This window comes from Pinus tabuliformis, chromosome 8, assembly GCF_031772625.1.
Source record: "Pinus tabuliformis cultivar Carrire ecotype Pingquan chromosome 8, CPIR1, whole genome shotgun sequence".
Taxonomy (NCBI): domain Eukaryota; kingdom Viridiplantae; phylum Streptophyta; class Pinopsida; order Pinales; family Pinaceae; genus Pinus; species Pinus tabuliformis.
The window spans coordinates 1,498,606,002-1,498,624,360 of NC_142294.1; the positions used below are offsets into that span (position 1 = coordinate 1,498,606,002).

The 18,359-nt window shown below is 38.3% G+C and overlaps 1 protein-coding gene across 1 annotated transcript; it reads left to right on the plus strand.

Moving 5' to 3' along the window:
- The first annotated feature begins 12,574 nt into the window (after positions 1 to 12,574).
- LOC149241511 (pleiotropic drug resistance protein 1-like) lies at positions 12,575 to 15,461 on the plus strand. Its single transcript, XM_089370573.1, has 6 exons — positions 12,575 to 12,921; positions 12,997 to 13,144; positions 14,531 to 14,619; positions 14,709 to 14,793; positions 15,001 to 15,160; positions 15,259 to 15,461. The coding sequence occupies exons 1-6, from the start codon at positions 12,575 to 12,577 to the stop codon at positions 15,459 to 15,461; spliced, it is 1,032 nt and encodes a 343-aa protein (XP_089226699.1).
- The last annotated feature ends 2,898 nt before the right edge of the window (positions 15,462 to 18,359 follow it).

Here is an 18,359-nt window from a genome sequence, read left to right on the forward strand (position 1 = left end):
TGTCCTTTCCTTTTGTTCAAGCTTGAAAATTACAAATAACAAGAGCTGGCACCTCTTTCTAACAAACTAGAAGATATTTTTGAAATGTTCTTCTGGAGGAGTGTCTTCACGGCGTGTATACTTAGTACAACTCAGATTTCTTTCAAACTGATTGTGCTGTTGCTATTTCGGTTTCCGGCCGTGCGAATGACTCAATGAGCTGGGGATTTTGTTGCCTGAACGATTTTCTCAATTGAAACTTGTTTCCATTCTTTGTTCCAGGCTTTTCTGAGACGTCTTTCCCCTTAAGCGTTTTTCTTTTTGCTTTACCCAATTTGGGACTCAGGATCTTTCATAAACGCTTTGCTTTTGTGCGTCTTTGACTCTGAGTCCTAGATAGCCTATTCCCATCAGCATTTGTTGAGTGATACTCTGGAATCCGCGGCCCTGCTGTATGCGGTATCCATCTGCGAAGTCATCTCCTCTCTGTTCTCCTAGCTTTGGCGCTTTTCCTTAGATGTTTCCTGCATATAGATTTATATCAGTTGCTGACTTATAGTTCACGTAAATGAAAAGAGACAGAGGAAAAGATTGACATGAAAGCAATTAAGTTCTAATGAATGCATAATCATGTCACCCATTATGACTTGACTCTTCGAAAAACACAACATAATCATCTTTGGATACACAGGCGTACAATCATTAATTTTCCGTAAGGTGCGCGCCTAATTTTGGGCTCACAGATCATGCCGAGGAATGCCTGCGACGAATGGCTTCTGCAATTTGCATCGCAGCGTCGAAGATTGCGATGTAAATAAGTGGTATCGCAGCAATTGATGGTCTCATTTGTCGCAAACCATAGATCGCAGGTCGCAGCTTTGCATCGTCGCAAATCGCATATCGCATATCGCAAGATCGCAAGGTCGCAAGATTTTCGCTTTGTCACTTTGTGCTGCTTATGCGACATTGCGACGTGCGATGTCGCATATCAGCCGTCGGAGGTTCTTTAGGTTTTCCCTTTTTTGAGCGCTTTTAATGCACGTGGTGCGATGAGTTCTCGCGTCGCTCCCTTCTAGTGTATTTATGTGCTTTGGGAGAGCGCCTCTTTTTCCTTTGCGACACGATATAGCTCTTAGGAAGTTAATACAAAAGATTTTTCAAACAAAAATATTTTTTGGATTTTTGGTTAAGGGTCCCCCTTTGCTTGATGTTATTACTAATATCAAACAAAGAGGGGGGTTGTTGGCGACCACAACAATGGCGATTCACTGTGAAGAACCAGTTATCTCTGCATTTCTATTGACCGTTCACTTCCGAAATAGCAAAATTTTTATATGTCTAAATTTTGTTATGGACAGATAGAGTAGATTACCCCTCACCTTGTCAACGATATTTTGTCTCAACCCTTTTTATATCCCAATTGCTTGCTTCCTCAGGTTTTTTCTTGCATTCGCATCAGACATTACTTGGTCTTGATTAAAGATAAAATAAGGTCTTCTCTGCGTACTGGCTTAAAAGTATGCTCATTTGTCGTAGGTAGAGCCTCTGCTGCCCGCAAGCGTCCATAACCTCGACGGGGTTACCATGTTATCCAACAATGATCCTTTTTCCTGTTTGAGGTTACTCGCAACATTCCAGAGAAAAATCTTTTTTGACACACTTTTTTTTTTTTTTTTTTTAATTCTCTAAAGAACAATGTCTTGGTTTGGTGTCCAAATTATGACACAGTCATTCACTTGATTTACACTTTTGCTGAACAAGCCGGCCCGTGATGAGACCTCTTGTCTTTTGATTGCAACAATCTTAAGTCGTTGCCCTGTTTTGATAGACAGTATTGGCAAAGTCAGCAAGTTATAATATCTATGATCATGATAAGCCGGCTCGTGATGAGACCTCTTATTCTTTGAGATATAGTGTTTTCCTTGGATTGTTTCTCTGAATGCTGTAATTTCCTTTTAGCAGGGAGGAAGTCATTGTTTTTCCTTAAGAAAGCTCTGGACGACAATAATAGAGTTTTTGAAAACAACAGTTTTGCAGAGAATGCTTATTTTATTATTGATGATACCTTTCATGATGCTGATACAAAACAATTCTTTTACCAAAGGTTGCTTTTGTCAAAGTTTTTTAGAGGTTGAAACGAGTATCGTAATCAAAGTGAAGTTAACTCTATTTGTCAATAATAAAATTCAGATTTTCAAAAAAATTTGCTATTTGTACAAGCGAAATCAAAATCTGATAGAGAATTGGCGTGCTCTTTCATGAATCCTTTTTAAATTATCATTTACAACGGGTTTTATTCATAAAAAGAGAAAAACAAAACAAAATAAAAACCAAAAACTAAATCTATCCTACAAAAATTAGAAGAATTCTCTTCTATGGAAAGTATAATTTAAGAATCAGTCCATTGACAGGTAAAGAATCTCTCCTACCTGCCAGATCCTGCAACACGAATGTAGACGGGCCTACGACTTCTACAATCTGAAAAGGGCCAAGCCACAACTTTTGAAATTTCGTATGTTTGCCCTTTTCTTCATGAGCCTTATCCCATTTCAAAACTAAATCACCCATCTGAAATTTTTTTCTGGTTATGATGCTTGAGTCAAAAGAAGATTTTATTAGCGCTTGGTGATGAGCATGGGTTTTCCTAGCTTGTTCTCTTTGTTCTTCTAGTTTGATTATTTCCATTTGTCTTAATTGTAAAGGGGAAGTATATACTTCATCGATATATTGCACTAAAGTCAAAGAGGGAATGACTAGGTGAGTCGGAAGAACCACTTCTCTCCCATAAATTAAATAAAAGGGAGAAGTGCCGATTGAAGCTTTATTTGTGATTCTATCAGCCCATAAAGCATTTACCAGCGCTTTGTGCCAATTCTTTTGGTTTTGGTTGACTTTTCTTTTGATAATTCTGATTAGGTTCTTGTTTGTTGACTCAGCCAATCCATTACCTTGCGGATAGTAGTTGGCAGAATATTTCAGTTTGAACCCTCTTTTAAGCGCAAACTCAGTCATAGTATTTCCAGAAAAATATGAAGCGTTATCAAACATTAATGCTGTTGGCAATCCAAACCTAGTGATGATAAATTGATCTATGAATTCAATAATATTTTCAGAATGAACTGTCTTGAGAGGAAATGCTTCTACCCATTTGGTAAAATAATCAGTTGCCATAAGGATATACTTATGCTGCTTAGAAGAGTGAGGAACGATCTCACCTATTATGTCCAAGCCCCATTGACTAAATGGTTGGTCGATGTTGACTGGTTGTAGCGGCATGGACGATTTCCTTTGTTTTCCTGCAGCAGTCTGGCAGACTTGGCATTTCCTTACGTGATTGTATGAGTCTTTGAACAGCGTGGGCCAATAATATCCTGCACGCAATATTTTATGTGCAGTCGCATCTCCAGCATAGTGTCCACCCGCTGGTCCATCGTGGAGTTCCTGCAAAACCTTTTCAGCTTCAGTTTTCTCAAGACACCTAAGAAGCACAGAATCGTAATTCCTTTTAAACAAGACATCATTTATGAGCTGGTATTGTTTAGCTTTTAATCTCAGAGCTCTTTTCTTGGTATGATCCAGACGTGATGGAGCATACCTGTTCTTAAGAAAATAAATGGTGTCAGCATATGATGATTCTGCATCGTTTAGGCTTACCTCATACGCTTGTACCTCTTCAGATGAGTTCTCCGGGATTTGCGATGCTCCGGCTAACATCTTGCAGAAGCCTTGACCTCTTACGATGTTTGCTGGTTTGATCTCAAGATCATATTCTTGTAAAACGGTAATCCAATTAGCTCTCTTTTCGCCCACGTCTTTCTGCACCAAAAGGTTTCTTACCGCCGGAAACGGTACTACTACTTTAGTGTGGGCTTTAAGCAAGAAAGGTCTGAAATATTTTATCGCTTTGAAAACAACATATGCTTGTTTCTCTACGTCTGAGTAATTAATTTCAGCACCTTGTAAGTTCGGGCTAAAGAATGCGATTGGAGCTTCCGCTTTCTCTTGATTTGCTTGGGTCAAAATCGCGGCATAGGATTTCTCTGAGGCAAAAGTGTACAAGATAAAAGATTCCGAAAAATTTGGGGTGGCCAAAGATGGAGCATTGATGATAGCTTGTTTGATTAAGTTGAATGCTTCGTGCTCGTCTAGACCCCATTTGAATTTTGAATTCTTTTTTATCATATTTTGTAAGGGAGAAATAATACGTGAAAAATCCGGGACAAATCTTTTGACAAAATTGATATGTCCAAGGAAGGATTGCATGGCTTTCTTGTTATGGGGTATGGATATTTCAGAAATTTCCTTGATTCTGTCGGGTTCTATGTGAATACCAGATTTCGACACTATGAATCCGAGCAATTTCCCTTCGCTTAATGCAAAGAAAGATTTCTTTGGGTTGAGTGAAATCCCATACCTCAAGCATCTTTGAAAGATTTGCTTCAAATCTTTGATATGGTTGTTTCGTTTTTTGGAGTACACTGTTATATCATCCAGGTAAATCACTACTGATTTATTAACTAACTCTTTAAACGCGATGTCCATGGCTCTCTGAAAGGTAGCTCCAGCATTGATTAGACCAAATGGCATCTTCCGATATGCATAAGTGCCCCATTTGGTTCGGAACGTAGTCTTTAACTGATCATCGGGATGCACCAGTACTTGATTGTATCCTGAAAATCCATCCAGGAATGACATTAATTCTGAGCCTGCTACTGCCTGTAATATTTGCTCCATAGGTGGGAGGGGAAAGTTATCTTTCTGACAGGCTTTGTTGAGATTTCGGAAATCGATACAGATTCTAATGTCTCCGTTTTTCTTCCTAACGGGCACCATATTGGATACCCATTTAGAATGCCTTACGGGGAAGATTATTCTGGCTCTCAACAACTTATTAAGCTCAGTTTTTATCTAATTTTCTAGGTTAGGGTGTATTTTTTTGAGCTTCTGCTGGACAGGTTTTTCATTGTCAATCATAGGGATAACATGTTGAATGATATAAGTGTTGTATGTCTTTAGCTCATCGTAATTCCAGGCAAAAACGTTTTTGTATTGTCTCAGAAGACGAATATATGCTGATTTCTCTTCAGGGGCTAGGCCGTGACCTAGGTTAACGTTTTGTGGCTTCTGATCGGTCCCTAGGGTTACTAATTCATAGTTCAGGGTAGAACTGCAAAGTTTAGCATTGGCGGACCTTTTAAACCGACTTTTCAAATCATATAGATCTTCTAACTTGACCACTGATTTCGGTATAGCATTGTCAGAGCCATTTTGTTGTATTTGGTGATCATGATGGTCTTCGTCGATTATCTGATTTGAGTAGGATCCTTCAGAAGTAAGGAAATTTATGATGTCAGGATCGTCGTTGAACACTCTCCAATTGGTGATATTGTCAGGGATGGATGGTCTAAAGATTAATTCTATTGAAAACCTATCAGGACTAAAATCTTCGGAAGGGATAAGTCTAGAGGCTACGTTAGCTAACAGGTCTGCGCTCGTGTTTTGAATTCTTGGAATTGACGAGATGTTGAATGCTACGAAATGTGCAGTGAGATCTTGAACTAATGATTGATAATGCTTTAAATGACTTGACGGGCAATGTATGGTGTTACGTACCTGTTTTACGACGATCTCCGAATCTCCAAAGACTTGAAGATACTTAACGTTTAATCCGATTGCTTTGTATAGGCCTTGAACCAAGGCTTCGTACTCCACTGTGTTGTTCGTGCAATCGAACTCAAGTCTACATGTGAGCATAATCTTGTTCCCGTCTGGGTTAATCAGAATGCATCCTGCTCCTGCTCCCTCATTGGATTTAGATCCGTCAAAATATAATTTCCAAAATAAAGATGTATTTACAGAATTATCTAAAAAACTAAAACATTTTGAGTCATCAGATTGGGAGAAATTTTCAACTTGGGATAAAACTGAATTCTCTAAGTATGGTGAAATATGAGCATTGAAATTACCTAGGAAAGAATCTATTGCGTAATTGCCTACAATGCTGCTATTGTATGTTATGGCTTCATTTTCTCCTTCCATTTCTGTCACTATGTATTTTTGGTGCAACTCTCGTTCAACCTTTATCTGATTTGGTTTACCATTGTATGGTAACCACATGTGCGACCAATCGGTTGAAAAATATCCGTGGAGTTTCTCCGACCAATCCCTGCTAAGAATCAAACCATAGAACTCGGGGATATCAGCTACTAGAATGTCGATAACCTGACACACTTTTGGGTTAGACGACAATCTTATGGTCACCTGATTAAGTTCACCAATCACTTCGACTTGGGATCGATCAAGTTGAACTATACGTACTGCGGATTTTTGAGGTTGCACATTCAATTTGGCACATATTGACCTGGGTAAAATATTCGTTGAAGCACCAGAATCGACCAAGCAATTGTGCACGTTTTTGTTGAATATTTCATATGTGAGAAGAAAAGGAGGAGTATGAGATCTTGATCTTCCTCCAATCAAGGCGATTTCGTTTGGATCAATTTTATTGATCGTGTTGGTTGGAGGCCTTCCCAGATTGTGGGAAGCTACAGCTGTAGGTAAAGATGTAGTAGGCACAACATGTAATTCTTTCATCATTATTTTCTGCTGGTGTTTCAATTTACTCAATTCATACAGAGTGATATTAGCCCTAGTCTTCTTCATGTCATCAATGATGTTATATTCCATTTCATCCGACACTATTAGTGTTCTTGATGGAGGCGTTTGATCAGATTGGACTGGGCTAAGCTGGGTCGCTTTAGCAGTTGTCTTTTTGTTGCGACCTTTTCTTTTGTTGCAGGGTTTGCGCCCTTTTGTTTTGGGGTAGTTAGGGGAGGATCAAGTTGATTTTTGCTTCTCGTGCTAACAGGAAATGCTTCTTGATCCTCTTCTTGTGGGAGGATGAAGTCCCACATTTCTTGTAGTTCTACGACCTCTTCCTCGTCGGTCTGCCCTTCAGTGGTATTCTCTTCTTCTTCGTCTTCTTCAGATTCAACGTTTGAGACAACACTAGGTGGTTTTACCTCCATGGGAGGATTTCTTTTAAAAGTGCTAAAGGGCTTTTTCGAAGAAGTCTCTGCTACTTGTTTCTTAATGTCAATCATCTCATTGGACATGGCTTTCAACACTTTTTGTAATCCTTCCAAATCGAAAGGGTCTTTCGTTTGCTTCTTCTTGGTGTCTTCTTTGAAAGAGATCTTCTTAGATTTGCATTCTTCTATAGTAGATCTCTTTTATAGGGCTACCACGCTTTTTTCCACTGCTAACGCTTCTGTCAAGTTGTCGACTAAGGTGGTCTTGTTTGCCCTATCTACAAAGATAGCCAAGTTTGGAGGTAAAGCCGTGATGTACCATTCACATCTTACTTCCTCGCTGGGTTGTGAAGCAGCGGGGATTTTGTTGAGGATTTTATTGAACTGTAAGTTAAAATCTTTAATGGGTTCTCTAGCCTCAGCCTTAAGATTAGATAGGTCATTAATCAATGTCGCCGTGGATCTGTCATCACCAAACTTGGTGAGGAACTGACTTTGAAAAATGTCCCAGCTTGTGATGGATCCGGAAGGTAATGAAAAGTACCATGACCCGGCCGTTCCTTGCATTGTATAAGGGAAAAGCCGGACAACAACGTCTTCGTTAGTGACTCCGTTGAGATTAACAGAAAGCATGAAATTATTGATATGTTCCTCGGCTAGCATGCTTGCTTCCGGATTGAATTTAGGCAGCCATTTCTCAGGATGGACCGGTATAGGGCTCAGGGGTGGAGGCATTAAAACTACCCCAGGATTGTTCCATGGAGACTGGGCCATCGTTGAGCTGCTAGTTAATGGAAGTGCAGAAGATGATCCCTGATGCTGAGAAGATGAAGATATTAAGACTTTTGATGTTTGAAGAGGAAGGTTTGTAGAAGATGGGTGAGTGAGTTGGAATGAAAGAGTGGGTGGTTGACTTCGCGATGAGGGAGTTGATATGGACGAAGTGGATGAAGGAGTCTTACTGTCAGACTCTGGTGGTGTTTTCCTTGCTCTTTTCCTGGTAGGAAGAGGGAGTTCACTTGGTTGTATGCCAAATTTTTCACTCTTTAATCTGGTAAGGGGATGAGTAGGATTGTACTGCGAAGTCACGCTGATTTTATATTTATCAGACTTCTGGTTAAAAATAGAGAATCCCTGGAGTTTACGAATCAAAGTTTGAATTTCAGGGGGTTCAATGATAGATTGCTCTGATATATTCGAATATGTAGCAGTGGTAGATACTCGAGCGACTTCAAATTCCGGGTTTAACCGTGTTGGAGAAGTCGAGGGAGTTGATGAGGGTGTATTACTCTCAGAATGGTATTTAGATATTGCTTTAGGTGCCATTCATAGTTCGTGCCCTCCTTCTAGTGCCAAATATGTTGAGGGCCCTGAAATCGGGTCAACAACAAGGGGGATACCCACCCGGTCGGGAACCTGGTTGGCGGCTCCGTGCCTGTTTGGTGTAGCGGGTCCGACTGGGGATAATGGGACCAGCTTCCCGATCAAAGCGGGTGTGTGTGTGTAGAGTTTGGTCATGTGTGTGTGTGTGTAGAATATGATAATGAAAATCTGGAATTATTTCTAAGCTAATTTAATTCTAAACTCTGAGACTGAATTTTATACTACTTTAATCTATCAAGAACAACACATCTAATCTACGCTAACCCGGGATAGAACTTTTTCCATTATGCGATCTAGAAAGATTTCACAGAATAACTGGTAATGAAGATTATTCAACTATTATGAGAATATAAATCAATTAAGATGAACCATCCTGCATAAAAATTTAAGCAAAACGGTTGTGAACAGCATATCGCATAATCAGTTATTCATGTATTAAGCACAAATCAATGAATCCACCGTACAAAAGTGCCAAATGGTAGTCCACTCATTCATACATTAACATATAAACAACATCAGCTGTATATTACTCTAAGAATGCAAGCAGAAATTCGTCAAGAGATAAAAGTACCATTTATGACTGATTTTATACTCACAGACCTTAAGCAATAACGATCTATTTCTACTTACTTCTAATGCCTACTAAGAGTACAGAAGTGCAACATCAGTAGCAGGTATTAAAATGCAAACATAAATAAATCTCGATCCGTCCATTCATCAAAAAACCCCCTCCGAGGGTGCAAAAGTGCATGTTCTAAGGACAAGTTTTTTGACAAATTTCTGGACCCTTCTCCAATGCAACGAGAAGGGTTAAATACTACTAACCGGCTAATTTTAATTACACAAATTTAGGGAACGACTTCAAATGACCGCCCTTTTACTAAAACAAATTTATTTCTAAAAACTCAATCTAATTTCTAACCATTTCTGTATCTGCTCCTTAGTGCTGTAAGCGATGCGCTGTTCGCCGTGAAAGAGTCGGCTGCTTGTCCTTTCCTTTTGTTCAAGCTTGAAAATTAGAAATAACAAGAGTTGGCACCTCTTTCTGACAAACTAGAAGATATTTTTGAAAGTGTTCTTCTGGAGGAGTGTCTTCATGGCGTGTATACTTAGTACAACTCAGATTTCTTTCAAACTGATTGTGTTGTTTCTATTTCGGTTTCCGGCCGTGCGAATGACTCAATGAGATGGGGATTTTGTTGCCTGAACGATTTTCTCAATTGAAACTTGTTTCCATTCTTTGTTCCAAGCTTTTCTGAGACGTCTTTCCCCTTAAGCGTTTTTCTTTTTTCTTTACCCAATTTGGGACTCAGGATCTTTCATAAACGCTTTGCTTTTGTGCGTCTTTGACTCTGAGTCCTAGATAGCCTATTCCCATCAGCATTTGTTGAGTGATACTCTGGAATCCGTGGCCCTGTTGTATGCGGTATCCATCTGCGAAGTCATCTCCTGTCTATTCTCCTAGCTCTGGCGCTTTTCCTTAGATGTTTCCTGCATATAGATTTATATCAGTTGCTGACTTATAGTTCACGTAAATGGAAAGAGACAGAGGAAAAGATTGACATGAAAGCAATTAAGTTCTAATGAATGCATAATCATGTCACCCATTATGACTTGACTCTTCGAAAAACGCAACATAATCATCTTTGGATACACAGGCGTACAATCATTAATTTCCCGTAAGGTGCGCGCCTAATTTTGGGCTCACAGATCATGCCGAGGAATGCCTGCGACGAATGGCTTCTACGATTTGCATCGCAGCGTCGAAGATTGCAATGTAAATAAGTGGTATCACAGCAATTGATGGTCTCATTCGTCGCAAACCATATATCGCAGGTCGCAGCTTTGCATGGTCGCAAATCGCATATCGCAAGATCGCAAGGTCGCAAGGTTTTCGCTTTGTCACTTTGTGCTTCTTATGCGACATTGCGACGTGCGACGTCGCATATCGGCCGTCGGCGGTTCTTTAGGTTTTCCCTTTTTTGAGCGCTTTTAATGCACGCGGTGCGATGAGTTCTCACGTCGCTCCCTTCCAGTGTATTTATGCGCTTTGGGAGAGCGCCTCTTTTTCCTTTGCGACGCGATATAGCTCTTAGGAAGTTAATACAAAATATTTTTCAAACAAAATTATTTTTTGGATTTTTGGGTAAGGGTCCCCCTTTGCTTGATGTTATTACTAATATCAAACAAAGAGGGGGGTTGTTGGTGACCACAACATGACCCAAGCACACTTAAGTGGATCAAAACCCACACCCATGTCCTTCTTTTAAAGATTGAAGTCAATGGATCTTAGCTTGAGTGGTTTGGTGAACAATTTATTTCCCCAACTACATGGGTTCTAGTCTGTCATTGGAAACATGTTGTAACTGGCCCATTTGTGGCATTTATAAAATATTTATGTATAATGTAATAATCATAACCGATATTTTGAAGTTACTAATTTCGTTTTCGTAAAATTTTCTGTTAGAAAAAAAAAATATATATCAATCTTATTAACGTAACACCATTGATGTTATGAATGATGATATTAATAAACAATTGTTATCAATACTATAAGTTAATACTAATACTAAAATAATAATCTAATATTAATATAATAAATTTATTAAATTATTATTTTTACTAACAATTACACTTTTATAATATATATGTTTTTATTAATAAGTTTTATTATTTGATCAGATTATTTTTGTGATTTATATTGATTTTTGTAACTAATTTTTGGATAAATCTGACTGACATTTCAAACTTATTATTGTAATTCATCCGCAATACCTCCCAATATATCATAAGCCCAAGTGTAGTGCCCAAATGTTTATCAACTTAATTACAATAAGATAGGGAGAATGTCTATAGACTTAATTAGAATTAGTTCATATCTTAACAAGACAGGTTGCATGGCAGCTAGTCCCTGTGTTGAGTAGGGAGTATGGGAAGCATCAACAGTCTAAGAACACTGCAACAATTTATATAGATACACTTCATAAATTAGTCTGTTTTGAGAGCCAAATGGATCTTAATGTCATGTTCAACAAACCAATGTTTTTCTGGATTGTTCTTGACTTGACATGTTCTTGAATCTAGCAACAAGATAACAAGAGTAGAATAATCTTGGATTAATATCTCTGGTTTCCCAGTCATCTGCATTTTTCCAGCGCTGCATCTCCTGTAAAACATTGATAAACATTCGAATTAAAACAAATATTGTGTTGTTATTAATTGATCACATGACATAACATCTTAAAGTGAGCATGCCCTACATCTTAATGTCACGTGGAACAAACCAATGTTCTTGGATTTGACCAAAAATAATTTAAAGTTCAACATTAAAACTCCAAATTTATTATTTTTTTAAAAATAATTTAACTAATTTTTTATTGATCTGATTAGCTATCGAATTTAATATGTTATTGTTGATAATCTCGTGATTCACGAATTCAGTACAATCTCTGTCGTCATGCTTATTAGGTTATTATTCAAATAATTTCTTGAGAACTTCTCACCCAACTGAACAACCATCAAATTTTATTTTATTGTTAGATACGAAATTAATTGCCATGCTAATTTCAATGACGTTAAGTCTGCAACAACTGAACAACCAGCAAAATTTATTGTGAGATACGAAATCAAAATATCCCTTTGCAAAAGCAATGGTACCCCAAGGTAGTTGACATTTATCAATATGCTGAAATATAAGGTACTAGCTCTGTCCTTTTCCTCCCACACATTCTCCATTTTCTTTGCCACCCGGCCTTTCAATACTAATAGCGGGCCATTTAATGACGCAGTCCGTAAGGGAGGTAATGGCATGACAATGAGGTAATCTGTATAATTACCAGCTCTCCTGTGCCTTCGCACACAATCCTCTGGAAAGGCACACTATTAGTGACAAGCTTAGTGGATGTCGCTCTAAAACCATAGTGGATGTCGTTCTAAAACCCTGGTACATATACTTTGCACAGATTAATTAAGCATGACACACATTTTGCACAGATTAAGCTAAGCATGACATACATTTTGTACAGATAATGTTAGGCATGAAGCATCTGTTTGCTTGTCTCATTCTGTCCACCTCTAGCTAGATGAGGACGTTCAAATATCTGTCCATGCTAGTGAATTCAATGCTCTTTTCTTAGGTTTCCTTGCAGAGGTTGTTGAAGGGATTGGAGGCTTGCAAGGTCATGGCCGTGCCTGTGCGTTTGGAATCAGGGGGGTTGTGGCGAACTGGGAGCAATGCATGGAATGGCGAAGACACTGCATTATCTGGGTCTTTCAGTAGAAGGAGCATCCACGCAGAGGACGATGAAGAGGCCCTCAAATGGGCTGCTCTTGAGAAGCTCCCAACTTATGATCGGCTGAGGAATTATGTTCTAAGCGAAGTTGCAGAGACCGGGAGTTTCAAATATCACGATGTGGATGTCACCACGCTTTCCAATGACACTCGCAAGAGGTTCATTGAGAGAGTGCTGCAGGTGGCCGAAGTGGACAACGAGCGGTTCTTGACGAAGCTCAAACAGAGGATTGACAGGTAAAGCAGAATATCTGGCGTCGAGTTTGAGCTTTTTGCAATGACGAAATTATACTAATTTCATGGAATTGCAAGGATGGAGGCAATTTTTCGGTTGCACAAAGTTGGGATTGCGATGCCAACAATAGAAGTTCAGTTTGAGCACCTGAACATTGAGGCAGATGCCCGCGTCGGAGGCAGAGCCCTTCCTACTCTTTTGAATTTTACTGTCAACATAATCGAGGTGAGGCACCAGACGATATATTTGTGAATTCATTATTCTTGTCCTTGCTTTTGAATTAATTTTAGTTTGGAGTGCTAGTAAAGGTAATCTTGCTCGTCAAATCCACCTAGGGAATAGTACCTACTCCATTGCAATTTGTTTCCAAATTGCACTACCACTGAGCTACATGCCTCTTTCACGACAGATGTCTTTTCTCAGACATTCAGCACCAACACTTGGCTATCCTTTTCTAGAAAAACACCTCAATACCCAACTCTGATATCATGTTTACAACTGGACATGTTAGAAATGAAAGCCAGGACTATCAAAACCAGGACATGTGTGATATCCAGGCATGAATTCATATTTCCAATATGCCCCTCTGATATCAGGGTGTGGATTGCTTTTCCAACAAAGTGTTGAATATGTTTATTTATCTTTACTAATATACAAAAAATACCAGCGGTTTCCACCCTTAAGGTTCCTCTGTTTTCTGCCACCTTTAAGAAATAAGTTCATGCAACCGCGCACCAGTGGTTTCCCACCTTGAGTTTCCTCTGTTGTCGGCCAGCTTCAACAAATAAGTTCATGCAAGTCCGTATAATTTGTCTGGAAGAAAAAATCATCTTTTGGTTTAGTTGAATGGAATACTTGCTGGATATATCCCCTTTTGGGTTAGTTGAATTATACTATAGTGTGGTTGTGGTTTAGTGGTTGCGATGGGGAATTGCCTTGTAAAAAGCCTAAAATCAAAGGTTGGCAGGAGTAGAACCCTGTCTGTGTGAGGAAAGTTGTTTGATTTCCAATCCTCTTCTTCAAACCACACTTTGGTTGAAGCCTTTCTGCTATTACAAGTCACTCTCAACACCTGGCTTTCGTAGAAGCTCTACAGGGTGGAAATCAAACCAAGAACCTCCGCTCAGCAAGCCTGACTACTCTCCCACTGAGCTACATGCTCCTTTTGATATCAAAGTGTGGTATGGTTTTCTAACAAAGTGTTGAATCTATTTCTTTATCTTTTATAGTTAGTACAAAAGGAAAACCAATCGTTTCCACCCTTCCGATTCCTCTGTTTTCTGATACCTTCAAGAAATAGGTTCAGTCAAGGCCAAGTAAAAAATCACTTGGGCATCATCTGATTACATTGCTGTTGGACCCTGGCTTAGTGGTTGTGATAGAGTGTCACCGTGCAAAGAGTGCAGGCTCAAGCCTAAGCAGGTGTACATAATGCTTTCAAAGAAGATCAACGAGATCCAGGACAACAAATTCTATGCCTTCAGAGAAGAGTAGAGAGATCTGGGACTCTCTAATGGCAACCATTTAAGATTAAACATCCTATTGACATGAGGTAAGATTGATATTGACAACTTGACATTTGACAGCATAAAATATGGTGTTATTGTGCAGGGATTTCTTAACTACATGAAGATCTTGTCGTCAAAGAGGATGACTCTAACAATCCTCCATGATATTAGTGGCATCATCAAGCCTTCTAGGTAAGTTTTTCATATGCCCTTTGTTCCTAGATAGGTCAGCCGTTTCAGAGACAATCTCCATTCTCATGAAACGTCATTGAACCGTTCAGAATGGCACTTCTTCTTGGTCCACCTGGTGCTGGAAAAACTACATTGCTAGCAACTCTGGCTGGGAAGCCTGATCGTGATCTCACAGTAAGCTTAGGATCTATTCTAGTAAAATAATATTGTAAGAAATGCCATCCAAGTTTTAAATATATGGCTTAAGAAATTCAACATTGTTTTTTACTCTCAAATGTGCCCAATTTTTTCGCTGTCTATATTTTAGTACATCAACATTTAACAAGTTTTCATATGTGACTCTACTTCTTACAGAAAAATTATATATTTTTCCTTTTACAGGTCACTGGAGCTGTAACCTACAATGGGCACTCATTAAATGAATTTGTGCCTCAAAGAACATCTACTTATATTAGCCAGCATGACTTGCACCTCGGTGAAATGACAGTAAGGGAAACATTGGATTTCTCAGCGCGTTGTCAAGGTGTTGGGGCAAGATACGGTGAGTGCTTAATTTTTTTCCCAAAGTTACAACATTTTCCCATTGAATATTGAACCCATGTTTAATTCAAGTTAAAAGAAATGCAAAATACCTGACAGAAATCCTTGAAGAGACTGTTTTCGGACTGGAAATTGCAGATGCTATAGATGGCGCCCCCTCAGAGATTTTTCATCTAGAAAATAAGGGAAGCTTGTGCAAGATTAATGGAAAGGAGCAGAGGGAGGACTTCAGCAGAACTCAGGCTGAGCAGTTGGCTCAGAATATTGAGATCGTTTTGCAGGAATTGGAGGCTCAGACGTAGATCCTGGAGGCTCATCAGGTGACGCAGATCCTGTCAACCTGCCGTAGTAATGGAAATAGATCATCAGGTGATGCAGATCCTGTCAACCTACCGTAGTAATGGAAATACTGGCAATGGAAGCATGTCCAGCCCACCGTAACCTGCCTTGTCTGGCCACGCCATGCCACAAACATGCACTGAATATTGCTGTGCAACCGCCATGTGGTGTAGCCAGCTACCTGATCTGCTATGTCCTGATGGTCTTGGTCTTGTATATACAAGCATGTTCCTGAACATTTAATGCCCTCGACTAATGCCAACATTAGTTTAGGTAGTATTTACAAGTTTGGAAATATGAAACAAATTTAAATTTAATTAATAAGCACATAAAAATTTAATACTTACAATATAACATGATTCTTAACTATGAATATTCAGCTCCACTTTACCATGGATGTTATTAACTTATGAATAAGATGGTTAAAATACCATGGGCCTATGACCATGATTTATGAATACTACATGCCCAAAAAACAATAACTCATTTCACATCACAATATTTTATAAATATTTTATTTTAATTTAATTTATAACACTTTTTAAAGTAAATCTTAAAGAAAAATGGTTATAATTACCCTTGAGATATATTTAAACCCTCTATCTTCACTAAGATTGAAAATATTTTGTGGATATAGAGATTGAATCAAAATTTTAATAAAATAAAAAATGAGATTGCTTATATATATGAATTTTATATAATATAAATATTATTATTAAGAACCAACATAGATTCATCTTAACTAAGGGTTAAATCTCTCTAGGTGCAAACCTTTCCTCAATATTTTCACTAAAAAAAAAAGTTTGTATCTTGAAAGATTTGATCCCTCTTGGAGTTAATAAAAAATTAAGTGTGATGATGATTTAAAGATGACAATAGGTGTTTTCTAAATAAGTGAAATTTGTGATGGAAATTGTAAATTAAAGTGACTTAGCGTTAATTATTTCTTATTATGCCAGAGATGTTGTCTTGTCCTGTTTGGTCAATGTGACACCCCAAATGTTGTAAATATTTATTAGTTACTTTTTATCATGTTTGGTCAATTTGACACCCCAGATGTTGTAAAAATTTATTAGTTACTTTTTATTGTTATGAACTAAGTAATTTCCTAAGTAAAAGAAATGATGGACCTTGGAATAGTTTTGAAATGATAATTAGTTATTTTTTTTTTTAAATTACCTCTATAAGAAGTCCTAAAACTTTTCCCCGACCAAGAATTATCACCATTAAAAAAAAATCAGATAGACTTAACATCGAAATGTAAAACAAACAATTTGTAGAAACAATTTCAATAATGGAGCGGTGCACCAAAAATATTAGGACAATATACCATTCCAAGAATGTGCACAACCATACATAAACATAAACATGGTAGTCGTTAAAGTATAACCGTTCTAATAGTTGAAATCTTAAGTTTGATGCTTCAACAAAGAAAATAAACAACTCCTTAGTGAGCCCCACGACACAGAGAAACGGTGAACAAAGATAAACAAAATTGCAAGAAAGGAAATTTTAACATAATAGCTCGGGGGGAGAGCGAAACCATAAGAAGCCATAACCGAGAGGTTAGCAGACAAGGGCAGAGCAAATTTTAATAACTTTACAACAAATAAATTTAAACAATAACCCAATAGAATCGATACTGTGTCATAAAATTTACAGGCCAAAGATGCCTGTCTCAGGATCCAAATTGGAAGAGGAAATAGAAACAGTAAGTTTAGGCCAAGCTGCTGTGATAATCCGGATAGCCATAACTGATGGGTTCAGTGCAACAACAACAATGGTAAACCTGTTGCATTTTGATCACGTTACGAACACAGGAAACCACAACGCCCTTTGTCTCTCGCCCTTAAGTCAATCACCAGAGCTGCTCCTTGTACTATGCTACGACAGCTCTGCACCATCTGTAGCGTCGCTTCATCATTGTAGGGAAATGATCTTCAGCACAACTGCTTCAACGGTAAGGCCCTCCAATGATGAAAAGCTTGTGTTTTCGGTTTTCCATTCTTGTTTGTGATCTGCTGCGTGTCTCTGAATTTTTGAATCTTGTGTTGTCTGTACTCTTCTTAAGGTGAATTTGTTTTTCGTTTTTATTGTCCCCCATGATCTTCATGTGCAATAGTCCAATATTTGTTGTGTTGGACTCAAATCTTTCATTGCAAATTTGTTGTCCAAATTTTTCTTCAATCTATTGATCATATTCTGACCAACAATCAACATGTCATCCACATATAACAATAATATGATATATTTTCCTTGATCATACCTCTTGATATAGACTCAATGGTCAACTTCCAACCTGTGAAAACCATGTTCTAACATGAATGAATCAAATTTATTGTACCATTGTCAAGGTGCATGTTTCAACCCATAGAGGCTCTTTTTCAACATGCAAACAAGGTCTTCTTTGCCTTTTTCTATGAAGCCTTCTCCGTGCTCCATATAAATTTCTTCCTCCAATTCACCGTGAAGGAAAGAAATTTTTACATCTAACTGTTCACATTCTAAGTCTAAAGCAGCAACAAGACTAAGAATGACTCTAATGGATGACACCTTAACAACATGTGAGAAAATTTCAGTGACGTCAATACATTCCTTTTGGGCAAATCCTTTCACCACCAACCTTGCTTTATACCCCTCTCTTTTTTCGTCACCTTCATGCTTAATCATGTAAACCCATTTGTATTGTAGATCTTTCTACATTTCAGGAGATTCACCAACTCCAAAGTTTTATTTTCGAGCAAAGAGTTCATTTCTTCCTCCGTCTCTTTTTTCCATTCTTTACTGTGCTCAACTTTACAAGCCTCTTGAAACAAATTAGGCTCACCTTCATCAGTCAATAAAATATAGTTTGAAGGAGG